The sequence below is a fragment of the Passer montanus genome, unplaced genomic scaffold, assembly GCF_014805655.1.
Source record: "Passer montanus isolate IOZ18808 unplaced genomic scaffold, ASM1480565v1 scaffold156, whole genome shotgun sequence".
Taxonomy (NCBI): domain Eukaryota; kingdom Metazoa; phylum Chordata; class Aves; order Passeriformes; family Passeridae; genus Passer; species Passer montanus.
In genome coordinates, this window is record NW_024362716.1 from 488,186 (window position 1) to 515,436 (window position 27,251).

Here is a 27,251-nt window from a genome sequence, read left to right on the forward strand (position 1 = left end):
GCAACTTTTAATGAATTAATTCCAAATGAATGCCACTTCTCTTGCCTCTTCCTCTCGCTGACTGCAACAGGGCTGGCTTTCCCCTCCATATTTTCCCTTTTTCCATTAAAAAAACCCCTCAACAAATCCAGCAGGAAGATATCTGGGGTAATTGAACAGCTGGAAAAAGGCAAACGCAGCAATCAGGTCTTTTCAGGACACCAGGGATCAAAGAGGAGCTCTGTACAAATGATTTTGCAGCCAGCTCTTGGCAGGAGACAGAAACCTTTTCCCTGCTGGAAATGAGATTTGAGTTGTAAGGAGAGGAAGAAAGGATCGATCACTGTGTGTTAATTCCCCTCTCCCAACTGGAAGTACTGAGTGGGACACAGAAAAGGGGGGAATAAATTGATTATTGAATGTAATGTTCTCTGTCTTGTCTCAGGAAGAGATTCAGTTCACTTAAATTCACTTAAATTTGGTTTTAATAGGAGTCATTGAACACTTGTGTGAGGAAAAAGGGCTTTTCTTAGATAGGAAAATGGGGGAGAAAACCTTTCTGAGTTACAATGAGAACTCTCCAGGATAGGTGGTTTGGGTTTTTTTGCTGTGGAATGGGGACATTTGTGAAGAACACAAAGAAAAGAGGGGCAGAGGAAGCACAGGCAAATTCTCCATGTTGTTCTTTGAAGTGGTCTCATTGTCCTTCAGGAAATTGAGGATCTTGAATAAGAAAATGGATTTATTATCAAATTCTTCCTCTCCTGGGTGGTGGAGCAGAGCTTTGTCTCGATCCTTTCTTCCCCAAAATCTGCTTGAAATTCCTTTGGGAACTGCTCCCAGAACTGCAGCTCCTGGGGGCTGAGCAGAGGGACAGTCCCAGGACAGCCCTGGGGTGTCACTCCCTCACCCGTGTCCCCCTCCCAGGATTTCCTGAGGCATTCCAGGGGTTTTCCAGCAAGGAGGGTCCTGGCTGGGAGCAGGATGAAGGCACAGAGATGCCCAGGGCGTGGGGAAGGACAGGGACACCTCAGGATTCCTCACCCTGGCCTTTGTCTCTCTCCAAAGAAAGATTTCCTCCAATAAAAAGATGAATTTCCAAATAAGAAGGAGAGGAAATTCCAGCAATAAAACCCTGCAGCAGTTGGGGACCAGTGGGAAACACTTCCATGCAGGAGAATCTTCCCAGTCTGGAGCTGCAGCTCCTTCCTGAAGGTAATTAACAAATATATAGCAAAATAATTGATTAAAGAGGCTCAAACCAACAGCTGCACTGTGGAAATGCTCATTTCACCCCCTCATGGCTTCTGGGACAACCACTGGCTCCCAAACCCATCTTCCCCTGGCTCCCACCCCCTCAGCTCCCCTTATCACCCATCTCTCCTCTCGCACACGTTTTATTTTGCTCAGCTTTGAGACATTACAGATTCTTGGCCCCATCTGCAAATGGTGCTGCTTTGGACATCCTCGATGAGCTCAGAGGAAAATTCAGCATCATCCAGGCTCTGGGCTTGTTTTGGGGTTTTTGGTCACTTCCAGAGAAATGGAAAAACGGCGTGTGCAGGCTCACAAGGGGTGGGAAGCTCTCCAGAAAGAAGCAGGATGGAGACTGACCCAAACCTCTGGAGTTTTCCAGAAAATCTCAGCCCCAGAAATCTCCCAGGAATGAACTGGCCCTGGAGAGAGCTGGCAGTGCCTTCTGCTGACCCCACCCAGAGCTGCAAAACAGCCTCAAGGGCAAAGCTGCTTTTTCCATAATAATTTTCAGGATCATGGGCTGTGGAGAGATCCAGAGTCAGCCTTGCTTCATCTGAACTGCTCTTCCCACCCAAAAACTGCCAGGGCACAGGTCTGGCCTGACTGTGATGGTCCCAAATGCCTTTAATTTGAATTCCAGATGGAAGCCACATCAGTCCTGTGCATTTTTGCAGCGTTGCCTCCATGAAATTCCAACTCCTTTTGGCCAGCACAGGCTCAGGCTCTTCCCTGAACATCCCCTGGAGCCAGGGCACGTTGGGTGCTCATCAAGAAATACCCACCAGGAGAGAGAATTCCAGATCCCAGCTGCCTCCTGGACACCTCTGCAGCCTTGGAGAGCTTTCTGCACAAGCCATTCCTGCCTGCAGCACTTCTTCCAGGAGAAGCTCCCCAGTTCCAGGAACCCCAAGCCTCAGGTGGAGAAATGGCAATGACAAAAGCAACTTTCCTGCTGGCAGAGCTGAGTGTCCCAGCAGCAAAAGCTGCTCAGAGGGCCCAGCTTTCCCAAGGAAATCAAATATCCAGGCATGGCTTGGAGAGGGGAACTTCTGGAAAAGAGGAAAGAACAAGCCTAACCCTGTAGACTCAGCAAAATCTGATCTCACAGCCTGAGCTCATTCCTGGCTCCCAGCACAGCGGGAAGAGAACTTGTTCCTGGGGAGCTCCAAGTCCTAAATCTCCTCTTAAAACAGGAGCTTTCTGTCCTTTCCAGCTGCAGGTGCCCCTTCCTTTGCTTGCTTTGTTGGGTTTTTTTTTCCCCAGCTGAGGTTTGTGGTGGAACAGGGAATGAAAAAAGGACAAAATGTGCGAGGCTTTATCCAAGGCTGAGCAGGGCTCAGCTTTCTAAGGCTGGGTTAGTGGGAATCCATTTAAAACCCCATGGGAAGGGCTGATCCTCCAGCCTGGCCTGAGGGGGATCCTCCACTTCAGCCCATGAGGGAGAAGCCCCACGAAGCAGATTTTAGGTATTTTTGATGCCCAAACCCAGTGCAACAACGTCCCTTGGTCGTTTCAGCCTTCTGGCCTCCTCAGGCAAGGAGGTGGATGCAGCTTCTGGCTGGATTTGGGTTAAATGCCAGGAGAAGGCTCGGGCTCCCCCTGGGATCACAGTCTGGGGTCACACCAATCCTTCAGGCTGTTCCTGTGCTCCAGCACTTGCCTTCTGACTTCCAGACAGAGTGAAAACCCTGTCCAGGGTTTGGACATCTTCCTCCCCTCCATTTCCTTGGAATCCTCATGCTCACAGAAGATTCCAGGGTTTCCATCCACCTTTTTGGGGGTTGTCCTGATTTGGTTTTCCACCATGACCTTCCACACTTTGGCCTTTCCATTTTGCTGCAGTTCCTCCCCACCCTGGCTGCTGGCCCCGGGCTCTGCTTGCCCAAACTTGAACATTATTTTTCAGCTGAAATGACATCATGGCTGAAGTGCTGTTTAAAATTACTGCTCTCCAGACCTCCCTCACGTCCCCTTTTGCAATCCCCTCTCCCAGCAAAGCCCTGCTCTCATCTGGAGCGAGGAAGGGTGGCCTAGAACTGGGATGTCTTGTCCACATCCATTCCAGGACATTTGCTCTGTCCTCATCCTATAGCCAAAATAAAAAATTCCAATTGAACATCTCAATTTTTTAATAACACTTGCTAACAACCCCATAAAAATAATTCTGTGTTCTGGGCCCTCTCCACATGACATCAGGCTCATGGATTTCTGGGCCAGGCTCCCGAGGCCGTTTTAAAACTTCTGTTTGCTCATAAATCAAGGCCAGCGGTGCCGTTTTTAGCAAAAACAGCCCCAGTTCAGAGTTTCCAGCCTCCTCCAGGCTTTGCTGTGCTGCCACAGGCCCTGCTCAGGATGCAGCAGTCCCAGCAGGCTCCACTTCCACCCCAGCAGCTGTGGCAGCCCCCTCCCCAGGGAGCTCTGCCTCCTCCACAGCCCCTGCAGCAGCCAGCAGGCCCTGGTGGCTCTGCAGGGGCTGGGCTGGGGCCAGGGAGGTGCTGAGGTGTTTCCATCACGATCCTCGCTGCCACACTTCCCTGCACAGGGCAGAGCAAGGCACAGCTCTTCCCAGGAATATCTCTGGCTTTCACATTCCCCAGTTCTCACTGTGTGCTGTGCCTGTGTTTGTGCCAAAGCAGAATGCAATTGGGATTGTTCACCCACAGTCAGGGTGTTTTGGTTCCTTGGCCTGTCAGGCCCGGTGTGGAGCCCCACATTCCCCTTCACAGAGAACAGCAAGGCACAGTTCTTCCCAAGAACCTCAGAGAATGATCAAAACAATTCTTATCTCGTTTTCTGTGCCTGTGTTTGTGCCAAAGCAGAATGCAGTATGGAGATTGTTCACCCACAGTCAGGGTGTTTTGGTTCCTTGGCCTGTCAGGCCCGGTGTGGAGCCCCACATTTCCCTTCACAGAGAAAAGCAAAGCACAGTTCTTCCCAAGAATATTTCTGGGTTTCACATTCTCTGAACCTCAGAGAAAGGAAAAACACAATTCTTATCTCGTTTGCTGTGCCTGTGTTTGTGCCAAACAGAATGAAACTGGGATTGTTCACCCACAGTGAGGGTGTTTTGGGGGGTGTGTGTGTCAGGACTGTCACGAGATTCTGGGCAGTGTGTGCAGGGTTGGGAGCTTGGCAGGTTCAGTTTAGATACAATGCAATGCAGTATAGAATAATACAGATTAATCAAGTCATTAATTGGCCTTCTGCTGAGATGGACTCAGATGCATCATGAACCCCCCTGGGAATCCCACAGGCCTGGGGTGGGGCAGGAGCCAGCAGCCCCAGGCTGGGGGAGCATCCCTCCCTTCCCTTGGAAAAGGAAAAGGGATCATCCCTGGCAAGGGGAGCAGCTGGAGGAGTCCTGGACACGGGGAGAGGGGGAGCCCTCCCAGCACGCAGGGGCAGAGCTCAGGGGTCCCTGTTTGCCACGGTGGGATGGGAGTGCTCCCCTCTGGGGATGTGGGACAGCCTGCGAGCCCACAGCCCCTTGATCCTGGCCCAGGCATTCCTGGGTTCCTTCCCAAGGAGCTCCTCATTTCTGGGAAGGCCTCACAAAACTACACTGGGACCATTCATGGCCTGTGAGGGCAGCCCTGGCTGGATTCCTCCTGAAATCCACAGAATTCTGCAAGGAAAACATTCCTGGCCCTTCCTAAAGCCATCCCCCAGACACAAACACAGCTCCTTGGAAGGCCCTGCACGATGGCAAAACAACTGCAGCACCCAACACTGCTGGGTTCCCTCCATTCTCTTTGCTTTTTATTCAGCAAAACATGAAAAAGAAACTTCAACTTGATGAAACATCACCAGCTCTTCCTATAGCTGTGGAAGCATAAATGACTTTACGCTCCTTGTTTTCCAAACTTGGAGTATTTGCAAGGTAAAGGTAAAGCCAAGCTGGGCAAATTTAACATCAAAAGGGACTGAAAAGGAAAATTCTTCAGGGATGGAGGCCAGAAAATGAAATGTTCCTGTTTCAGGCCATTTCTGGGTGAGGCTGTTTGGCCCTGGAGCCCTCCTGGAAGTCCTGGTGTGGCCAAACACACCTTGGACACGTTGGGACACTCAGGCAAACCCCAGGTATTGATTCCTTGCATCATTTCATCAGTAAGAGCCAAATTAACATTTCTCCACAGAGGAAAGAAGGATTTCCTTGGGAGGATTTCTTTTCTATGCAGAGAATGTAAACATGTTATCCCCTTCCACCAAAAGCCAGGGTGGGACTCCAAAATTCCTGATTTTGAAGCGATTTTTTTTCTCTTTGAAGACACAAACCCAACGTCAGGTTTAACCCTGAGCCCTCTGCCTCGCCCCAAAATGAAACACCTGCATGAGCACAAAAGCTGCAGGAGTTCCTGGGGGTGACCTGGCACCCCATTTCCTCCCTCTGGGGAGGACCAGCAGCCCAGCCCTGAGGGAGGCTGCGTTTTCCATTACTCCACCACCCCCCATCTGCCCAGGCCAGCTGCCAGCAATCCCAGCAAAAAGGGACATTTTGGAGCCCAGCAGGAGCTCCACAGTTTGTTTTTAAGCTCAGCTCCAGCAACATCTGCTTTGGAGAAATCCCTTTTTTTATTTTATTTTTTCCCCAGAGCTGTCCATGCCCCGTTGGACATGGGGGGTTTGAGCAGCTCTGCTCCCTCAGAGGCAGCTTGAACAGGGGCAGATCCTCCCAAAGATCTCCTCGGACCCATTCAGGAATTCCAGCAGTTTTCCTTGGATTTTAGGAACCCTTGGCTGGTTCTTAGTGAGTTGTAACTTCACGTGGTGATTCTGAACCTGCAAAGGCACAAGTGCTGGCCATAAAAAGCTTTTTTCTCTGCATTAATTCCTTGGATCCAGGTCCTGTCCTGTTGTTTCAGCTCTTTTCAAGGAAAGGGAATTTTAACACAATTTTTGGAGGGAAGGATTTCAAGTTTCCTGCTGAAACTCAGTTTTTAATTCTTATTTTAATATTCAACCCCAATGTATTGGAATTTATATATATATTTATTTTTAGTATCCATTTGGAGCTGGTTTAGAGCACCAAGTTTCATTTCCTTTTCATCTCCTGCTGTTATCTTTTATTAGTTTTTATTATTTATCTTTTATTATCTGCTATCTTCTCTTATCTGCTATCTTTTAATGTCACTCACCACTCATTTCTGAGAACTTTCTTCATTCAAAATCCCTGGATTTTGGCCCAAATCTTCTCCTCCTTTTCCTTCAGGGAGTTACATCCCCATGACTTGTTCTGGGAATATTTATCCCCAGTTAAACCTGCAGGTAAATCAAAATTAATCAGATTTATCACAATCTGCTGAGGGATAAAAGCAAAAAAAATCATGAGGAAAACCCCTTTTCTGTGGATTTTCTCCACTGAAATCAGAGCTGGATTTGCATTTCCTGTTGCACTAAAATGTCTGGCAAATTAAAGAAATCCTTATATTAATTTAAAAACACTTTTTGGAGATGTTCTTAGTTTGTGAAAACATTCTGGGCATTAAAGGGCTTGGTAAAAACACAAAAAATAAATATAAATATATGAAATTGTATAAATAAATATAAAATTAGGAATACACAGCAATATAAATACATAGAAATGCAATAGTATATAACAGAAATATAAAATAGAAATAGTTACATAAATATAGAACTATAAAATACATAAATATATTGAAATGACCACTCAGTGTCCCAGCACTCCCTGCACCTTTCACTGTGATGTTAAATGTTGTCACAGAAATGTGAGGCCCAGAAAGTTACAATTGTTTAAAATGAGGAGTTTTTCCCTCCCATTTTCCCTTTTCTCAGCATTTGCACCCCAGTCCCAGCCTGGCCAGCAGGGCTCTGCTGACACTGAGGATGGATCAGCTGCAGACCCCTAAAACTCCACTCTGCATCCACTCCAAGCCAGGCCAAGTCAGGGCTGGGACTGTTAATTCCACAGGAGCCCAGGAAACCCTCAAGATTTACTTCAGGGGCTTTTATGGGGCCTTTGTTCCGTGCAGGAATTTTATGGGATCTGGGATTTCCTGGCATTTGCATCATCAGCTGGTAATTAGTGAAAATTCCCTGGGAATAAACAGAAATACCTCCCCAACCTCCATACACAAGAATTTCCTGGGAATAAACAGAAATACCTCCCCAACCTCCATACACAAGAATTTCCTGGGAATAAACAGAAATACCTCCCCAAACCCACAAAATCCTGTGGGATTTGCTGCTCCAGGAGCTCAGGATGGAAAAAAATCCCAGCCAGCCCAACCTCTCCCTGCCCTGACATTCTAAAGGGAAAAAGCTGAGGGAAAAAGGGGGAAAATCTGGGAAAAAAAAGAACAAAAAACAAAAAACCCCAATTATTTTAATGCTTCACATTTCTTAGCCCATTACCTGTGAAGATTTTTTATGATTTTATGGGATGAAATTGGGATTTTAGGGATTTTTTTAGGATTTTAGGGATGCTGTAGGAATGTGTGATCCCAGAAATTCCCAGCCAAAAGGGAAATTGTTGCTGTGATCCCACCTCGAGCTGCTCCTTGGATTTTTCCTTTCCTTCTGTGTCCCTCTCGTGGTGACTCAGGAGAAATGGCCCAGCTGCACTGGAAAAATTAATTCCCAATTTTTTTTTCCCCTATGGATTTAGCCCTAAAAAAAAAAAAAAAAAAAAAAAGTCAGCGTAGAGAATATTTTTATTTTTTAAAAAACAGATTTTTTTGTTGTTGTTGTTGTTCTTTCATTTATTGATATTCAGGTGTGGTGAAATGAGTAAAATTTTAAGGCATTTTCATTTAGGATTAGTTTTAAGGAAAAAGGAAAGAAAAAAGCAATAAACAGAGAGAGAAAATGAGGAAAAGGGAGAATTTGGATGAAATTCTTTATTACGAAAGGCACTGGAAGAGACTGGTGTGGATTCCCCACCCCTGGGAGTGCCTGAGGACAGCTTGGAACAGCCTGGGACAGTGGGATGGATGGGATTCTGGAATTCAGAATTCCATCCTGGCATTCTGCCATTTTTTAACCCCCTGAGCTCTAAATAAAAAGATGTGGCCAGAGCAGGGGGAAATAAAGTGCTTAATTTGCTTCATTTCTTGTCCTTCAGGAACCCCTGGGTGCATTTGTGGCTCTGGGTGGGAGCCCCCCTGCCCACCCTCACCCCCCGAGCCGGTTTTGATCCACCCCAGGATAAAAATGTCCCATTTCCCCGCTGTGGCCAGCCCGGGCTGCATTGGCTGTGCCCCTCACGTCAGGAGCCAGCCCAGCCTTATCTCCAAGGCTGGGAATTCCTGGAGAGCAATCCGTGCCAGCCCCATGGAGCAGCACGCCAGCAAACCCCGAGCTGCCTGGCATCCAAACCAGCCTCAGGGAAAGGCCTCTCCTTCCTGCCAGGCTGGCACTCCTGCCCAGCACTGGGGTTTGCCACCCCTCAGAGCAGCTGGGGATGATCACCTGCAGCAGGAGTGTCTTTGAAGCCTTGATGCACTCACGTTTCTGCTCTCCTGGTGAGTGCCAGCTCCTCTCTGCAGGGCACAGGCGTCAGCACCGCTGGCAGGGAGCTGTGCCAGCCTGTGCCAGCTCCAAGCCCACGGCAGGCGAGCCCGGTGAGTCACAGCCTCCCCTCTGCAGCAGGAGAAGGGAGCAAACTCACACAGAGCACAGCAAACCGCAGCCCGGGAGCTCTGCAGCCTGCCTGGCATGCACGGTGTCCTCGGGCTCCCGAGGGCTCCCAGCGCTGCGCTGGGAATTACCCCAAATCCACAAAGAACCCCCACTGCAGCTGCCCCAGCCCTTCTGCAGCCCCGCGCAGGCCGTGCCGGGGGCTCTGCAGCTCCAGCACCTCAGACAGCAGCCCCAGAGTGTCCCCAGGGCCACCCGAGGGGGCACATGCAGCGCTGCTGGCACAGCAGGGCCGTTCCACAGCCCCGCTGCCCGAGCTGCGGCGGGCACAGCCAGCGGAACCCTCCCAGCAGCACAACTCTCATCCCTTCCCAAGACTTCTGAGGAGTCTGTCGGGCAGCCAAAGGTTTGGAGAGTGTTGTGTTCATTGATAAATAAAAGTGTTTGCAGCAAGCAGCCACCTGGCTTTGTAGTGTTTTCTTTTTTTTCCCCTCCCCTCTGGTTCCACTTTCATCCTCAAATGTTATTTCACGCTTCCTCCCCGTTACTCTTTGCTCTGAACAGTTGATTCTGCTCAAGAACAAGATGAATTCAGTCTCTGCAGAAGTGGTGGCTGCTGTGTTCCCTGGATTTGGTTTTTCCCCTCCTTTTGCTGCCCAATACTCCCAGGACAAGGATGTTTTCCAGCCTCATCTTTTCAGCCCGGCAGCTGCAGATCTGGAACACGTTGATTCAGGCCAGGCTTTGTCCTACACCAAAGCAAGAATATAAAATCCAAGTTATTTATAAGTGAAGATGCATATTTGCATCTTAACATGGCAGAGGAACTGAATATCCAGCCTTTCCCAACACGCAGAAGTTTTCTCTTAAAATGGATTTATTGTGTGCTGATCGAATGGAATGAGGGTAAATCCAAAGGTTTTTGTATTTAAAGGCAGAAACGAGGTGCTCCCTTCTCTGACCTGAGAGAGCCCCCAGTCCAGCCCAGAGCAGCTTTCACTCGGGGCTGGGGGCTATTGCAGGTGACAGGAATTACAGCTGGAGCAGGAATTCCTGCAACTCCCCACCCTGCATTCCCGCTGGAGCCCCAACAGGTCCAACGGGAACAGGCAGAGCTGGCAGCTCGTGGTGGCCACAGGGGACTCCAGGGCCACCACAGGGTCACCCGCCTCAGCCCCCATCCCCTCACGAGGGTCAGTGCCACCTCAGAGTGACCTGTCCCCACCTCAGCCCCTCACGAGGGTCAGTGCCACCTCAGAGTGACCTGTCCCCACCTCAGCCCCCCATCCCCTCACGAGGGTCCAGCGCCACCTCAGAGTGACCTCTCCACCACCTCAGTCCCCGCCCCTCATCTCGATGTCCCATTGGCTGCCACAGCCGTCACTCAGCGCTATGCACCGCCCACACATAATCTCAATAACCCATTGGCTGTCAAGGCCGTCACTCAGAGCTAAGACCCGCCCATCAGCGCGCGCGATGGTGGGTGGAGCGCGCACTCTCGCCCTCATTGGCTGCCACGCCTGTCACTCAGAATCAACCCCGCCCCTCCCCGCGTGCGTGGGAGCGCACCCCTTCCCGCCAGGCGGCTCCGGTCGCTGCCAGCCCCGCCCCTAACCCTTATCTCGATGGCCCATTGGCCGCCACACCCATCACTCAGCGCCCAACCCCGCCCCTTCCCCCCGCGCGCACCGGGCGGGCGCGGCGCGCCCTCCCCACCACCTCAACAACCCATTGGCTGCCGCAGCCGTCACTCACACCCAGGCCCCGCCCTTCCCCGCCAGGGCGGCGGGGCGCGCGGCGCGCCCCCTGGCGGCCGCGCCGTACGCCCGTGCGTGCTGCGTGTGCGTCACCCCCCCCCCGCGGCGGAGCCCGCCGCTCGCGTAGCGCGGCCGCCCGGCCTCGCTGAGGGGTGCTGCGGGGCGGGGGGGGCGCGGCCAAGGCTCCCGGCCCGAGGACGCGCCGCCGCCATGAGCGTGGAGGCGTACGGCCCCAGCTCGCAGACCCTCACCTTCCTGGACACCGAGGAGGCCGAGCTGCTCGGCGCCGACACGCAGGGCTCCGAGTTCGAGTTCACCGACTTCACCCTCCCCAGCCAGACGCAGACCCCGCCCGGGCCCGGCCAGGCGGGGCCGGAGCGGAGCGGAGGGGCGGGCGGGGCGGCGCTCGGGCCCCGCGGGCCGCGTGTGGAGCAGCCCCGCGAGGCCGGCTCGGAGCGAGGGGTTCGGGGGAAACCTGCGGCGGCTGCCCGAGTCGCGATAGTGGTGGCGTTGCGATAGGGAGGTGGGAAAAAAACCAGCTCGCTTCGGGTTCTTTCTCCTGAAAACAGACGCGGGCTTTGGGTGGTGTTTGCTTATCGAAAGTTGGCTGCTGAGGAAATTCGGCTTTTTTTTTTTTTTTTTTTACTTCCCCTTCGCTGAAATGCGCTTTAATTCCTTCTTGTTATTACTGTGGATGTTAATTTTTTTAATTTCAGTTTCCACTTTCTTTGCCGGTTTGTTTGGGGGGTGTGTGGCAGGGACAGGCCCGAGACAAGTTCTGAGCTCTGGTTCCTCGTGTCTTAAAAACAGGTTTTAGTTTTTTTTTTTTTTTTTTTTTTTTTTTTTTTTTTTTTTTTTTTTTTTTTTTTTTTTTTTTTTTTTTTACTCCACCAAAGTTCTTGTACTCCTTGATGCCTCGTGCCTTAAAAACAGGTTTTAGGTGGTTTTTTTTTGTTTTTTTTTTTTTTTTTTTTTTTTTTTTTGTTGTTTTTTTTTTTTTTTTTTTTTTTTTTTTTGTTGTTTTTTTTTTTTTTTTTTTTTTTTTTTTTGTTTTTTTTTTTTTATCATTCCAGCTGATAGTTAGTACCTAAAGACAGTGAAATTGTATTTGTTTAGCAATTCACAGCTCGTAGGCAGGGGAGGAATTAGGATTACAGCTCGCAAGAAGTGCTGCAGATGAAGATAACAATCTCACTGTGCCCGTAGTAAACAACAGAAACAGCGGGGAGCTCTCCCTTATTTTTAAAAAAAACACACTTTTCTCCAGTTTAAGATGGTGGGATGTTCAGGTTCCTCTCAGAAATCCCATTATTAACCACGAAATGCTCGTGTTGAGGGATGAGTTTAGAGAGGAGCTGGGAGCTGCAGGTGAGTTTTCATCCCAAACCAGACGTCCTGGAGCTGGTTTTTGTCCTTTCCTTTGCCAAAGCTGCCCCGGCTGGGCCTGGGCGGGGAGCAGGGAGCACACCCAGCTCCGCGGGTGGGCAGGGCAGGGTGCGGGAGGGTTCTGTCCCGGGTTAGCCCAGCACAGACTCAATCCCTTTTTGTGCCTGGGAGTGCTCGGTGGCAGCAGGTCCTGTGTTTGTGACTCTCAGAGCTGCTGGGTTCTTTTCTGTTCATTTGCAGCTTTTGGATTTGGTAGAATGGATCCAGTTTGGGCACTGAGAGATGAGAATTCTTTTCTACCAGCAGTAAAATCTCTGTGACTACACTTTAAAAGAGAATTCTAATCACATTTAATTTTAAACCTTTAATGGGTTGTGATCACTCCAGAGCTCCCAGGAGGGAATTTGTGGCCAAGGAGAAGAAAAACCACCCCAAAATCAGCCTCATAAGCTGAAAGTCCAGACAAGAGGATTATTAATTGGCTTTTTTTTTTTGTCTAAACATGTTTGAAAAACCTTTGAACTCAAAGTAAAAAAAAAATAATAGAAGCTGTAGAGAGCACCTTCAGGTACTGGTTTTGTCTCCTGGCTAAAAGAGAGAGATTTTGTGTTGATTTTTTAAAAAAATCAGTGTGGTTTCGAGTTTCTGCAAACTTTTGTGGTCGTCCTGGTGCTCATTTTGAGGTTAGAAATGCCATTTTTGGGGAGGGAGTCTCAGAGGTGGAACAGGCCCCGTTTGCTCCTGAGTGAAGTAAAACAAAGCCAGGACCTGCTCAGACCTGCCCCTCTCAGGGCTCAGGGCTGATTAAATCACCAAATCTGGGCTTTTTAAAACGTTCTGGGCAAAAGTTTTGCTGCCCTCACCAGATAATTGAAGTTTGTTGTTCTTTTTGGCAGGAGGCTTCTTAAATAATGACTTCTGCAATTGATCAGGTTTTGCTTAATGAAATATTAGCCCTGTGATTATAATTAAAGCTCATTACATTTTAAAAAAATTGGAGCTGAGGAATATTGGAGGTGGAAATTTCTGCTCTGCTGTTTCTGGGGTCTTTTTAAAAAGATGAGTTGAGCAATGCAGGGCACCTCATGTTTTAGGAAAATCTGATGTGTTTTGTTTAAAAAATGTCCTTTCCCAATATATTTAATAGTTTCATAGTGTTACAAGTGATAAGTGGTCAATTGCCAAAAGTAGGTGTAGAGCACAAACATTTTCTGCAGAAAACTCTATTGCCATTGTTTCCCAGAATTAAATAAACAATCCATTTTCTGAAGTGTTTTTAGAGGAATTGAAAATCCTCAGAACAGCTGTGGCTGCTCCTGGATCCCTGCAGTGCCCAAGGAGCCCCCCGGGATCCTGGGGGTGCCCCTGGCTGGGATTTAGGGCCCTTCCCACCCCAGACCATCCTGGGATTCTCTGCAGTGCCCAAGGAGCCCCCCGGGATCCTGGGGGTGCCCCAGATGAGCTCTAGGGCCCTTCCCACCCCAGACCATCCTGGGATTCTCTGCAGTGCCCAAGGAGCCCCCCGGGATCCTGGGGGTGCCCCTGGCTGGGATTTAGGGCCCTTCCCACCCCAAACCATCCCTGCAGTGCCCAAGGAGCCCCCCGGGATCCTGGGGGTGCCCCAGATGAGCTCTAGGGCCCTTCCCACCCCAGCCCCTCCCGCATTCTCTGCAGTTTCCCTCCTGAGGTTCCCTGCTGTGGGTGGGATTTCGGCCCTGGTGCGGCTGAGCTCAGCCCCGGCGGGCCTGGCCCAGCTCCTGGGCTGGCGCTGCGGCCTGGCCAGGCTGGGTTTAATTCCCAGTGCTGACAAAGGCTGTTTTGTGCGGGCCAGACGGGTCCTTGGTGCTCAGGTCCCATGTGGAAGCTGCTCCTCCCAGGGGCGAGGCTTTCCCAACTTCCTCCTCGGGAAAGGGAAAGCAAATCGCCCTCACTGGGGATCCCAGCAGGGAAAATCACCCACGAGCAGCTGCCTTTGCCTCCCGACCCCACAGGGTGGGGTTTGGTGGTGAAAACCCATCAGCAGGATGGTGCTGGAGCCTCGTGGCAGGAATTTCCTGGCAGAACAGCTGCTGGAGTTCAAGTGCAGTTGCAGTTCTTGTTGCAGCTTGAAATGCAGCTGCTGAAAGCAGAGCTGGTGAGGAGGCTGCAGGTGTGCTCACCTGGGGCTCTGCTCCTGGCCGGGGCAGGTGTGGGAGCTGCAGTGTTCTGTTAGCTCTGATCCAGGACTCCCAGGATCCCAGATCCCGGCGTGATTTGGGTTGGAAAACCTTAAATCTCTAAAGTCCCAGAGGCAGGGACACCTCCCACTGTGCCAGGCTGCTCCAGCCCCATCCCCCTGTCCCATCCCACTGTCCCATCCCATCCCACTGTCCCATCCCATCCCACTGTCCCAGGCTGCCCCAGCCCCATCCGGCCCACCCTGGGGCCCTTCCAGGGGGGGAGCAGCCCCAGCTCCCTGTCCCCGCTGGTCTCTGTCCCCCAGCTCTCTCTGGCCCGGGGTTTGTCTCCCAGGGAGTGTTTGGGGCAGCAGGGGAGCGAGGCAGGCCCGGCAGTTTTTGGGAGCAGTTTTTGTGGCTCAGCAGCACAGAGCTGCCGAACTCGCCGTGCCAGAAGTTGCAGCCAACATTTTTCCAGGCAGAGCAGTGGCCCCCCTGCCACCACAGCTGCCCGTGCCAGGTTTTAATCCAGTGCACACAGGGCTGACATCACAGGAGGGTTGGGAGCAGCCACTTCCTCGTGCAGAGCCTGCCAAGGGCTGGGGCAGCACCTCGGGCACAGTGACATCACTGCTGCCACCCGAGGGCACAGTGACATCACTGCTGCCACCCGAGGGCACAGTGACATCACTGCTGCCTCCCGAGGGCACAGTGACATCACTGCTGCCTCCCGAGGGCACAGTGACATCACTGCTGCTGCACCGAGGGCGCAGTGACGTCACTGTGCCCTCGGGTGGCAACAGTGACGTCACTGCGCCCTCGGTGCAGCAGCAGTGATGTCACTGTGCCCGCGGGAGGCAGCAGTGATCTCACTGTGCCCTCGGGTGGCAACAGTGACGTCACTGCGCCCTCGGTGCAGCAGCAGTGATGTCACTGTGCCCGCGGGAGGCAGCAGTGATCTCACTGTGCCCTCGGGTGGCAACAGTGACGTCACTGCGCCCTCGGTGCAGCAGCAGTGATGTCACTGTGCCCGCGGGAGGCAGCAGTGATCTCACTGTGCCCTCGGGTGGCAACAGTGACGTCACTGCGCCCTCGGTGCAGCAGCAGTGATGTCACTGTGCCCGCGGGAGGCAGCAGTGATCTCACTGTGCCCTCGGGTGGCAACAGTGACGTCACTGCGCCCTCGGTGCAGCAGCAGTGATGTCACTGTGCCCTCGGGTGGCAACAGTGACGTCACTGCTGCCACCCGAGGGCACAGTGACATCACTGCTGCCTCCCCGGGGCTGGGGCAGCACAGCCACTCTTCCTTTTCTGCCTTCAAAAATCCCAAACCAAGCCCAAACTTTACTGCTTTTTTTATAAAAAAACCCACAAAGGCAGTTTTTTATGAGCACCCAAAAATGTATTAAAATCAGCCAACCTTAAAATAACTAATTGTGGTAGAAATGCCTGGGAATGCTGTAAGGAGTGCAGCTCCAGGCTCTGGGATGCACCTGGGCCAGATCAGGCTTTATTTGTCTTTTCTGGGGTGGCTCCATCAGGTGGCAGTGGGATTTGAGGTGGCTGTTTGTCTGTGACACTGTGCAGAGTGTTCACAGCAGCTCCTGGGTCTGCCCTCACCCACTGTGGGCTTGTGCTGCTGCTCCTTTGGTTCCTTTTCCCATCTTCCCTCTTGCACTTTCAGTTCCTTTGGGCCGATTGTTGCTATTAAAAGGCAGAGCTTGGAGATAACACCAATAAAAGCCAGCCCATTTATTTGTTTTGCTTTGTTTAAATGCTCCTCATTTCATTTGCAGGGCTGGAACAGCTGGTGGCTTTGAGGGCAGGGCCTGATGGCTCAGGGCAAGTGGGAAGTTGGCTTTGCACTTTGACTCTTGCAAGTGGCTGTTGCATTTTTAATGGGCATCTCTAAATGAGGAATAAGCTGAGTTTGTTTCACTACAGCTTGAAGAGGGCAACTTTTTAATTTCTTTTTGATGTCTTTCACAAAAGGTTTTGTGTTCTCAGCTTTCTGTCAGAATTAAGTTGCACCTCCCAGAGAAATTGCATTAAACCTAAGTTGTTAAAATATTCTATTCAGAAACAAAGGCCTTGAGTGACTTTTGTCCTGTTTGGCTGCTTAAAAATTATAAATCAGTCTTTACTTTACAAACATTGGGGGGTGTTAATTACCCCTTTGATAGGGAAATGACCCCAGCACTCCCCTCAGATGTGTTGTGAATATTCCAGTCACTTTGGTGGCCCCTTTCCCACATTTTCCACTCAAAAGAAACAGGGATTAAGATAAACTTATCCCTGTTCAGCTTTTGGTGGGATCTTGGCTGAAGAAGGCAGAGAATAAACCAAATGTTGGGGTCTTTCCCAGCTCAGTGTTGAGGTGCTAAAGCCCCTCAGGGCTGCAGGAATTAAACCGGGACACCTGGGAAGCCCAGGGGGCAACACCTGCAGTGGCCATGCCAAAATCCCAGCGTGACATCCCCACCTCCTGGTGCTAAAAGTGCCAAAAAATGGAGTTATTTTGGTCAGGAGAAAGGCTGGGGGTGGGAAAGTTGCTGAGACAGCACCAAATGTTGCAGAATTCTGTGGTTCTGGCAGTCCATGGTGGATGCAGGAATAGGGGGGGAAAATTCCTGTTCCCAGGTGGATCTCTGGAATAAAAAACAGGGGGAGAAAAGAGCTGCTGGAATTGTTGAGATGGAATTTTGTTATGTAAGGCTGTGGAAAAATGTAACTGCAGAAAAGCAGTCTCTTGTTTTGCTGCTTATCAGTTGGAGTTTAAATAATCCTGTGGAACAGGAGGTGATGGAGCAAGTATTGATTGTGGGATTGGATGGAAAAGTACAATCTGCAGGAAAGCAATCTCCTCCTGGAAACTTGATTCCAACTTAGCAGTTGGAGTTGAAATAATGCTGGAAAACAGGAGCTGATGGAGCAGATCCTGCTTGCACAGTGGGTGTGTGCAGTGCTCTGGGCTCTTGGCTGGGGGGTTTTGGTGCCACAGGGGATTTTGGGGCTGATTTTGGTGTGCCCCCCATGCCAGGTGAACGGCCCTGATGGGATCCTGCAGAACGGAGCTGTGGATGAGAGCGTGGCCAAGACCAGCCAGCTCCTGGCAGAGCTCAACTTCGAGGAGGATGAGGAGGACACTTACTACACCAAGGACCTCCCCGTGCACGCCTGCAGGTGGGGCTCCAGGGGCACGGGGGAAAGGGGCTTTGGGAACCCTCCCTGGGCTGCTCTGGGATCTCTGGAACAGATTTGGAGCTGCCACGTCCCCTTCTGGCCAGCTCAGAGCTCCCTAGGGGAGGAACCCCAGGCTCAGCCACCCCAGTGATGAGAACATTAAATATCAAGAATTTTTAAGATTAATATTTAAAATATCAAATATTAAAATATTTGTGACTCACAGCAGAAGTTTGGCTCCTGTTTGATGCTTCTCCCAGCCCTGATGTTCCCCAGTTTCCACTTCCCCTAATTTTGGTGCCCTGTGAATCCAGTTGGAGCTTGGGTTTGGGGTTTCCTCTCAGCAATAACCAATCACTCGCTGCTTTCCCTTTGCAATTGCAGCTACTGTGGGATCCACGACCCTGCCTGTGTGGTTTACTGCAACACCAGCAAGAAATGGTTCTGCAACGGCCGTGGGAACACCTCTGGCAGGTAAAGGAGGAAATCATGAAATGACAAAGTCAGCTTTGTGCCCAGTTCTTCTTCTTTTCACTCTCAGAGCACCCGTGCACTGAGGAATGTTCTCTGCATGGATGGAGAGAACCAAACACAACTTTATACCCATTTATTTTTCTCTCAGAGCACCCATGCACTGAGAAATGTTCCCAGCTGGGATGGAGAGAGCCACATCCTCCCAATGTGCCACGATAAATAGATTTATTCACGTGTCCCTAATTGCTACCAGAGGTGTTTGTGGTATGAAGGTGCTGGCAGTCTGCTGTAAACCTGTGCTGCTTGCTTGCAGCCACATTGTGAACCACCTGGTGAGAGCCAAGTGCAAGGAGGTGACCCTGCACAAGGACGGGCCCCTGGGAGAGACCGTGCTGGAGTGCTACAACTGCGGCTGCCGCAACGTCTTCCTGCTGGGCTTCATCCCAGCCAAGGCTGACTCCGTGGTGGTCCTGCTGTGCAGGTGAGGCAAGGCTCTGCTCCCAGCTCTCTCCTCTGTCTGGTTTTGTGAAAAGCAGCCCTTGCTTTTGTTTTGGCCCAGTGTTCTGGTTTGCCACCGTTTTTCCTTCAGTGGTCATGCAAAGTTCAGGGATGCAGACGGATAATGCAGCAAAGGGAGTTCTGTTATGGTGGGCAAACATCTCAGTTCTGTAGAAAAGGGTTTTTTTTTTCCTAAATTCTGCATTCCTTTATTTCAGAAAGGTGTTTTCCCCTCTTTTTTGAGCTTTGGGAGAGCCACAGCTCCCTTCAGGAAGTGACTGCAGCCATGGAACAGTGACTCTCTCTCAGGGTGTTTTTCTCTCAGCTCACAGAGTCATTTGAGGCCACAATAAATGAGAAATTGTTCTGACAGGCTAAGTCAGAACAGAAAATTTATAATTGTGTGTGTTTTAATTCGGTGCTGTCACTGTGTGGTTGCCAGTAGAAGTTGTATTTCTGTGGAGGGAGTTCTGTTTGGGAAACAACCTCTTTATCTGGTCTGTGTGTGCACACTCTTCATGGGTTCTAACCACCTCCAAAGGTGTCATATTTAATATTTTAAATGCATTTTCAGTCCTGGAAACACCCAAACAACACTTCTCACAGTACTGAAATAAGAACTGAGAAGTGAGTTTCCCCAGCAGGCTGGGGTTGTTTTGCTTGGAGTTTCCCTGGTTTTGAGCAGTTTCAGGAGCACACCAGCCCAGTTTGCCCCCTCCACACCAGACTCTGCCTGGCTTTGTGTGGTGTCCCAATCCTGGCTGTGCTTTGGTCCTGCAGGCAGCCGTGTGCCAGCCAGAGCAGCCTGAAGGACATCAACTGGGACAGCTCCCAGTGGCAGCCCCTGATCCAGGACCGCTGCTTCCTCTCGTGGCTGGTGAAGATCCCCTCGGAGCAGGAGCAGCTCCGCGCCCGCCAGATCACAGCCCAGCAGATCAACAAACTGGAGGAGCTCTGGAAGGTACAGCCTGGGCTTTCTGCCCTTGTCTTACCACTTCTGAGGGGTTTTTAAAAGGAGGACAAGGCTTTTAGGAGCTCTGGAAGGCAGAAGTCACACGAGGTTTAAATCCTGCAGTGCCACAGTGGGCAGAGCATTCAGGAAATTGTTGAAAGCTTCACCAAGCTGAAAATCAACTTTCCTTGCTCATATCAAGACTTCCAAGTATTTCTGCTTTAAGTGGTGCCCAGCAGAGCAGGGAATTGTTGCTCATTCCCTTATGGAGCTTTTGAGAGGTTTTTTGTGCATCCTTTAAAATTTAAACTGGGTTTAATGTGATCTGTAATGCCCTGGTGTAGCTTTAAGGGTGGTTCCACCTTGGTATCACTCCCTGTATCAGTAAAACACAGTTTTACCAGTCCTGATGTCAATTTTCATGTTTCAAACTGTGAAACAAAACATCTCTGCTTTTATTTCCAGGAAAATCCATCTGCAACCCTCGAGGACTTGGAAAAACCTGGTGTTGATGAGGAACCCCAGCATGTCCTGCTTAGATATGAAGATGCTTATCAATACCAAAATATATTTGGTCCTCTGGTCAAGCTTGAGGCAGATTATGACAAGAAACTCAAGGAATCTCAGGTAAAATATGTGAAATGTGCATTTTGAGGGACTCCTGACCAGTGCTGGGGTCAAACATGGAATTACAGCCCCAAATGAAACCTCGAGTGCAGTAAATAAATGTTTGAGTTGCTGTGCTGTAGCAGCACTGGGATATCAGCAGAGATGGTGCTGTGAGAGCAGAGCCAGAACCCTCACAGTGAGGGGGTTTGAGAGCTTGAAACACTTGGGAACTTCTCACCTTTCCTGTGTTCAAGCTTTTCTTTCCAAAAACCACCTTCTGTCCCACAAGTGCAGCTGTTTGTTACCCTCAGAAGCTGGCAGGGAAAGGGAGTTCGGAGAGCTCCTGGAAACATTTAATGGGTGTTTGAAGAGGGGCAGAATTGCACAGCTGGTGAGCAGGACTTTGTTTCTCACCATTAGCTCTCAGAACAGAACTCACCTTCTGCAGGTGCTGTGAACTCAGCCACAGCAATGAATACAGATTCTTGTGACATGGGAACAGCAAGTTTTGTCATTTCTGCACCCTTCTGAAACACAGGACTGTGGTGCTTGGCAAACAATTCTTCAAGAAAATAATAGATGCTCTTTTTGTACCCTCAGACCCAAGATAACATCACAGTCAGGTGGGACCTGGGCTTGAACAAGAAGAGAATTGCTTATTTCACTTTGCCAAAGACTGATTCAGGTGAGGACACCTGCACTGTCTCTTTGCCAGGGTTTTTTTGTACCTTCTGACTAAAACCAGCTCTGAGGGCTGGCCTGGGGAGGCCCTGCAAGGCTTTTGTGGTTGCTCAGAGCTTTTTCCCCCTTCCTTTGCAGACATGCGCCTCATGCAAGGAGATGAGATCTGCCTGAGGTACAAGGGAGACCTGGCCCCCCTCTGGAAGGGAATTGGGCACGTGATCAAAGTTCCTGACAGTATCCTTTGCTTGAGAGCCTCGGCAGGGCCAGCCCGCAGCTGCATCATTAACAAGTTATTCATTATGCCCAAAAATAATTCTCTGCTAATTTCAAATTCGGGGTGGGCAGGGGATCTGCTGAAGAAAATCACCAAAATTGGGGAGAATAAAATTCCAATTTTTGCTCAAAATTACTACTTAACGAGGTTCTACAGATTATGGTGATGAGATAGCCATCGAGCTGAGGAGCAGCGTGGGAGCTCCCGTGGAGGTCACTCACAACTTCCAGGTGGATTTTGTCTGGAAATCCACTTCCTTTGACAGGTACTCGCTGCACTCACTCTCTGTAGAGCTTTTGTTCTTTGCCTTCACTGAGTGTTTTTCAACCAAAAAATTGGTCTTGGTTTGGCAGCACCCATCAGAGATCTCAGTGCCTGGTACCTGGTTCAGAAATGGAATTAGTGGCACAAAATGGCCAGTTTTTCTCATTTTGAAGGGTTTGTTGCAAAGACATCAAAGGGAGACATTTACCTTCTGTTTAATAATACTTGAAACAGAAGAAGAAAAACAATCTTATAATTGAGCTTCCTGAAATTGCTTTAAACTGTTAAAATATCAGAATTTGGCTGTGGGGCCCACAGGCTTCAGCCAAGACTGTGTTTGGTAAGACAGGAGTTGGCTTCTTACCCTGTTATTAGAATTTCCTATTAGTAATACATCCTATTATTATTATCTGCTCTTATCCTATTATTTTATTCATTATGGCTGCAAATTTTCTTCAAATCTTGCACCTAAATTCCTGTCTCGGGTTCTTGCACCTCAAATTACTGACCCAGATTCTGTCACCAAAGCTGGTGTTCCTCTCCACATTTCTCTGGGAGTGCCTTGTAATGTTCACACGGGGAAAAAGCAAAATCAGTGTTCTCAGAGTGCAATTTCTGTGATTCTAACTCTGTTAATAAGTGTTGGCTGTTGTTCTTTCCCATTTGTGTCTGATACCTGCTGTAGGACACCTGGGGTGCTTCACACTGATCTTTAGGAGTAATTTCCCTGCTTTTCCTTCATTTCAGGATGCAGAGTGCCCTGAAAACATTTGCAGTGGATGAGACCTCAGTGTCTGGGTACATTTACCACAAACTGCTGGGCCACGAGGTGGAAGATGTCATCATCAAATGCCAGCTGCCAAAACGCTTCACAGCCCAGGGGCTCCCTGATCTCAACCACTCTCAGGTAACCTCATCTCCTCTCACTGCCAGGGATGACAGAGAGGATTTATAAATAGAGGTTAAACAGCTCAAATCCTGTGCTGGGAATGTTAAATAACAATCAACCTTTTTTTTTATTGAATTTTTTTTTAGGTTTATGCTGTCAAGACCGTCCTGCAGCGTCCTCTGAGCCTTATCCAGGGTCCCCCTGGCACTGGGAAAACAGTGACATCAGCCACCATCGTGTATCACCTGGCCAGGCAGGGCAATGGGTGAGAGCTGCTCTCTCTGGGCCTTTATGCGTGAGGTGGATTCATGCAAAGAATCACCTTGATTTAAAAAGCAAAAATACTTTGTGTCATTGAACTGGATTTTCTGGGGAGACTTGGGCTCCTTGCACAAAATTCTCTTTCCCAGCACATTCTGAGGGGATGTGTTACTAGTTATATATTATTTCAAGTCTAGTGGAAAGGAATTCCAGTTAATTGAGATTTGTGGCTGATTTGTGGCTGGTTTCCCCAGGCCTGTGCTGGTGTGTGCCCCCAGCAACATCGCTGTGGACCAGCTGACCGAGAAGATCCACCAGACTGGCCTCAAGGTGGTTCGCCTGTGTGCCAAGAGCCGCGAGGCCATCGACTCGCCCGTGTCCTTCCTGGCCCTGCACAACCAGATCAGGAACATGGACAGGTGAGCAGGAGGGAAAACCTCCACTCCTGGTGTCCCTGAAGAGCTGGGGGTGTTGGCACCGCAGCGCCGTTGTTTGCTTGGTGGGGTTGTTTTGCTTTAGTTAAAAATGGCTTTCACCGCAATCCTCCAAAGCTGCTTGGGCTGTAAGGCAGAATTTCCTGGGTTTTTCAGCATGCCAGAGCTTCAGAAGCTGCAGCAGCTCAAGGATGAGACTGGAGAACTTTCCTCTGCTGATGAGAAGCGTTACCGGGCGCTGAAGCGCACGGCAGAGCGGGAGCTGCTCATGGTGAGGGCCAGGGCTGCCCCCAAATCCCCGGGGCTGCCCCCCTAGATCCCTGTGCCCCCAAATCCCTGGGGCTGCCCCCCTAAATCCCTGGGGCTGTTCCCCCCAAATCCCCGGGGCTGTTCCCCCCAAATTCCTGGGGCCGCCCCCCCAAATCCTTGCTGCCCCCTCAAGCCCCTGCTGCCACCCCAGATCCTCGCTGCTACACCAAATCCATGCTTGCTGACCCCTGTCCCCCCCAGAACGCTGATGTGATCTGCTGCACGTGTGTGGGAGCTGGGGACCCCCGGCTGGCCAAGATGCAGTTCCGCTCCATCCTCATCGACGAGAGCACGCAGGCCACCGAGCCCGAGTGCATGGTGCCCGTGGTGCTGGGGGCAAAGCAGGTAACCCCCCCAGGTTCCCTGAAGGGAGTCTGGGAACACAGCAGGGAGCAGCCACGTTCCCAGTGCGGGCACACAGCATTTTCCTTTTCTGTAACATAAACTCACCTGACTTTATTTGGGGTCAGCCCTGTCCGTTTGGGGTCAGCCCTGTCCGTTTGGGGTCAGCCCTGTCCGTTTGGGGTCAGCCCTGTCCATTTTGGGATCAGCCCTGTTCATTTGGGGTCAGCCCTGTTCATTTGGGGTCAGCCCTGTCCATTTAGGGTCAGCCCTGCTAGTTTCTGTTTCCGTGGCCTGGAAGGTGTTGGTGCTGTTGGAACAACCTGGAACACTACCAAGATTTTCATATAAAATGATCATCTGAAAAGAGTGACACTAAAGGTTTCTGAGCCTTTGGGGAGAGCTGAAGCCTATCACAAGTTAGAATGATTAATTCCTGATATGTCAGGGACTGGTTTAAACTGACAGAGAGTGGGTTTGGATTTTATATTTAGGGGAAATCGTTTCTGTGAGGGAGGGGAGGGACTGGGATGGAATTCCCAGAGAAGCTGTGGCTGCTTTGTGCCTGGGATTGTCCAAGGCCAGGTTGGAAAAGAGAAGTTCCCGGGAGAGCTCAGAGCCCTTCCAGGACCTAAAGGGGCTCCAAGAGAGCTGGAGAGGGACTGGGACAAGGATGGAGGGACAGGACAAAGGGAATGGATTTAAACTGGGCAAAGGGAGATTGGGGTGGGATACTGGGGAGGGATTCCTGGCTGGGAGGGAATGGGATGGAGTTCCCAGAGCAGCTGTGGCTGCCCCTGCATCCCTGGCAGTGCCCAAGGCCAGGCTGGAGCAGCCTGGGATGGTGGGAAGTGGCACGGGGTGGGATTGAAGATCCCCACATCTCCATCCCCCGTAGATATTTCTGTTACTCCAAACAAAGCTCCAGCACCCAAACCCACCTGTCCCCAAACTGTTCCCGCAGCTGATCCTGGTGGGTGACCACTGCCAGCTGGGGCCCGTGGTGATGTGCAAGAAGGCAGCCAAGGCGGGGCTGTCGCAGTCGCTGTTCGAGCGGCTGGTGGTGCTGGGCATCCGGCCCATCCGGCTGCAGGTGCAGTACCGCATGCACCCCGCGCTCAGCGCCTTCCCCTCCAACATCTTCTACGAGGGCTCGCTGCAGAACGGCGTCACGGCAGGTGAGGGGCTGCTGCCAGCCCTGGGCACAGAGCGGGGCCTGGCATCGCCTCGGAAGTGGAGCCTGGGGACACAGCAGGGAGCAGTGCTGAGCAGCCACCTTCCCGGGGGAGGGACACCAAATGTTCCCCTTCCATCATGGAAACCTGGCTGGCTTCATTCTGTGATAGTCCTGTTCATTGGGGTTAGTCGTGTTCATTGGGGTTAGCCCTGTTCAGTTTGGGGTTAGTTAGTCCTGTTCAATGTGGGGTTAGTCCTGTTCAGTTTGGGGTTAGTCCTGTTCATTTTGGGGTCAGCCCTGCTAGTTTCTGTTTCCATGGCCTGGAAGGTGTTGGTGCTGTTGGAACAACCTGGAGAGTGAATAATATTTTATATTGAAATGATCCTCTGAAAAGAGAGTGACACTAAAGGTTTCTGAGCCTTTGGGGAGAGCTGCAAATCTTGAGCAGGGATCAAAGCAGGCATTCTCTCATCTGGGTTTGGTTTTTTAATAAAAAAATTTGCATCACGCCTCATTTTGAGGCTCTTTGATATGGAAATTGCCAAGTGGTGTTGCTGATTTGCTCTGCTCCTGTTGCTGTGCTCCTCAGCTGACAGGGTGAAGAAAGGCTTTGATTTCCAGTGGCCCCAGCCTGACAAGCCCATGTTCTTCTACGTGACCCAGGGGCAGGAGGAGATTGCCAGCTCGGGCACCTCTTACCTGAACAGGTGAGCACAGCTCGGGCACCTCTCACCTGAGCAGGTGAGCACAGCTCGGGCACCTCTCACTTACCTGAACAGGTGAGCACAGCTCGGGCACCTCTTACCTGAACAGGTGAGCACAGCTCGGGCACCTCTCACCTGAGCAGGTGAGCACAGCTCGGGCACCTCTCACCTGAACAGGTGAGCACAGCTCGGGCACCTCTCCCTTACCTGAGCAGGTGAGCACAGCTGTGGCTCGGCGGGCAGGGCAGGGCAGGGCAGGGCTGCTGCCTCTCGTGGTAAATCCTTTGTGCCTCCCTCACAGCCTCCATCGGGGCTGCAGCCTGAGCTGCCTCTCAGAGCTGCTCTGCCCTGGGCTGCTCTCACTGCAGAGCAGGAGGAAAAGGCACCAGGGCAGCTCAGGCTGGGCTGGGCTGCTGTGTGGAGCAGCTCTCCCTCACTGGGTGCAGAAGGAGCAGGGCATGATGGAATGCCTGCTGTGGATGAATTTGGGCCAGCAGGAATTGCTGATCAAGTCACATTTTGAATTCCAGTAACTCCTCAAGCAGACTCCTAAATCTCAGATTTACTTCAAAAGGGATTGAGATGAACTTTTTTTTTCCTATCCCTTTTATGCACATTCAAACTTTTATTCAACAAATAAATGTAAAATCTGCTCCTCTTGGGTCTTGGTTGTTCACGTGCCTGGCAGGGAAACCAGCCCAACTTGTGAAAAAAATATCAGCTGAGATATTTTTAATCTCAGTCTGTTTCCTGAGCAGCATGTGCAAGACTGGATACAGTGGAGCAGATTGTGCACAAACAAACAGCACAATGCTTGGCTGATAGGGGGCATTGACATTCAAAACATTCTAAATTTAAAGCTTGAAGATAAAGCAGCTGAAGGATCTGGGGGATGTTTGGAATGATGTTGATTTTAAAAGTTCCACGTGTACGTTTAACTCCAGCAAGAAATCCCATTTGGCGTTGAGGAGGTTTTGCTGTTTGTTGTGCAGCTCTGAGAAGGTGGGGGTGCCATTTGTGTGGTTCCCAGGCCTTTGGGATGTTGGTTTTGGCCCAAATTCCTCTCTGCATGTCCAGAGTGAGGAGCTCCAGCTGAATTAATTGCAGTGCTCGAGCACAATTGATCTTTCCATTGAAGCACCCTCACATGGGAGGCTTTTAAATCCCATTAACTTGCTGAAAACTGAGCCCTGGTGGCCTGAGCCTCCTTGGCTGACCCAGTGTGCTCTGCAGGACGGAGGCTGCCAACGTGGAGAAGATCACCACCAAGCTGCTCAAGGCTGGGGCCAAGCCTGACCAGATTGGCATCATCACCCCCTACGAGGGCCAGCGCTCCTACCTGGTGCAGTACATGCAGTTCAGTGGCTCCCTGCACACCAAGCTCTACCAGGTACTGCTGCACACACAAACCCACAGGCTCGGAAATCCTCAAGGCTTTTGAATGCTTATTCCATCTTCAGGCTCAGTGGTTTGAGTTTTTCAGTTGGTTTTGGTTAAAATCAAGGAGAAGAGTTAGGAGGTACCAGTGGGAACGGGGAAGGGAGGAAGGCCTGCTAAAATCTGTGTGGGAAGAGGCTGCAACAAATCCTGTGAGACACAGAAGGGAAAGGTCACTGTGGAAAACCTTGGAGCTCCATCAGCCCTCCGTGCCAGGGGACGTGCAGGAAACCAAGCAAATAAATCCTGGTGGCCACACAATTTATGTGCCTGGGAACACATCCTGCCACCAGTGAAACTCCTCCACCAAACAGAAAAATGGGCTGCTGCAAACAGGACAGCTCTGTGTTTAATGTGCTCTTGTTTTGCAAGATTGAGAACTTGAGCAGTGTTTTCACTGCAGGGAAACTTGGTGGAAATATTTTTCCCTGTGCCAGGAATGATGTGTCCCTCTCACTGAGGTTTCTCAGAGCTAATTTGGACCTCTCATCCTACAAAATTTTGGAACAGTCAGAACTTTTTGGCAACCTCCTCAAGCAGAGAGCTGCTTTGCACAGTTTTGGGGAAACAGGAGAACCATAAAACTGAACATGAGAGGGATTTCTGCTAAGCTGAGACTCCCTGTTCCC

At 50.7% G+C, this 27,251-nt stretch overlaps 1 protein-coding gene and 1 long non-coding RNA gene across 8 annotated transcripts in view; one reads left to right on the top strand and one right to left on the bottom strand.

Moving 5' to 3' along the window:
* LOC120499056 lies at positions 1-10,964 on the bottom strand. 5 transcript variants are annotated; one of them, XR_005626794.1, is made up of 6 exons: positions 10,841-10,964; positions 8,665-9,581; positions 7,742-7,863; positions 6,372-6,495; positions 2,019-2,285; positions 447-1,188 (listed from the first exon to the last, which is right to left on the bottom strand). It is a non-coding gene; the product is annotated as an uncharacterized LOC120499056 (long non-coding RNA). The 5 variants fall into 5 exon arrangements; XR_005626796.1 differs by lacking the exons at positions 447-1,188; positions 2,019-2,285 and adding an exon at positions 1-275; XR_005626795.1 differs by lacking the exon at positions 2,019-2,285.
* The window catches only part of UPF1 (UPF1 RNA helicase and ATPase), a 22,798-nt gene continuing 6,240 nt past the window's right edge, over positions 10,694-27,251 (top strand). The window contains exons 1-18 of one of the 3 annotated variants that reach the window (XM_039702389.1): positions 10,694-11,008; positions 13,147-13,162; positions 17,172-17,314; positions 17,699-17,788; positions 18,102-18,269; positions 19,067-19,247; positions 19,704-19,865; positions 20,448-20,532; positions 20,667-20,765; positions 20,962-21,070; positions 21,817-21,976; positions 22,105-22,223; positions 22,474-22,638; positions 22,810-22,924; positions 23,164-23,307; positions 24,269-24,482; positions 25,071-25,188; positions 26,419-26,575. In XM_039702389.1, coding sequence (XP_039558323.1) covers positions 10,800-11,008; positions 13,147-13,162; positions 17,172-17,314; positions 17,699-17,788; positions 18,102-18,269; positions 19,067-19,247; positions 19,704-19,865; positions 20,448-20,532; positions 20,667-20,765; positions 20,962-21,070; positions 21,817-21,976; positions 22,105-22,223; positions 22,474-22,638; positions 22,810-22,924; positions 23,164-23,307; positions 24,269-24,482; positions 25,071-25,188; positions 26,419-26,575 — 2,454 coding nt within the window. In that variant the 5' untranslated portion in view covers positions 10,694-10,799. Of the gene's footprint in view, positions 11,009-13,146; positions 13,163-17,042; positions 17,085-17,171; positions 17,315-17,698; positions 17,789-18,101; positions 18,270-19,066; positions 19,248-19,703; positions 19,866-20,447; positions 20,533-20,666; positions 20,766-20,952; positions 21,071-21,816; positions 21,977-22,104; positions 22,224-22,473; positions 22,639-22,809; positions 22,925-23,163; positions 23,308-24,268; positions 24,483-25,070; positions 25,189-26,418; positions 26,576-27,251 lie in introns of those variants that run through there. The other 2 variants (XM_039702387.1, XM_039702388.1) reach the window with 2 other exon arrangements.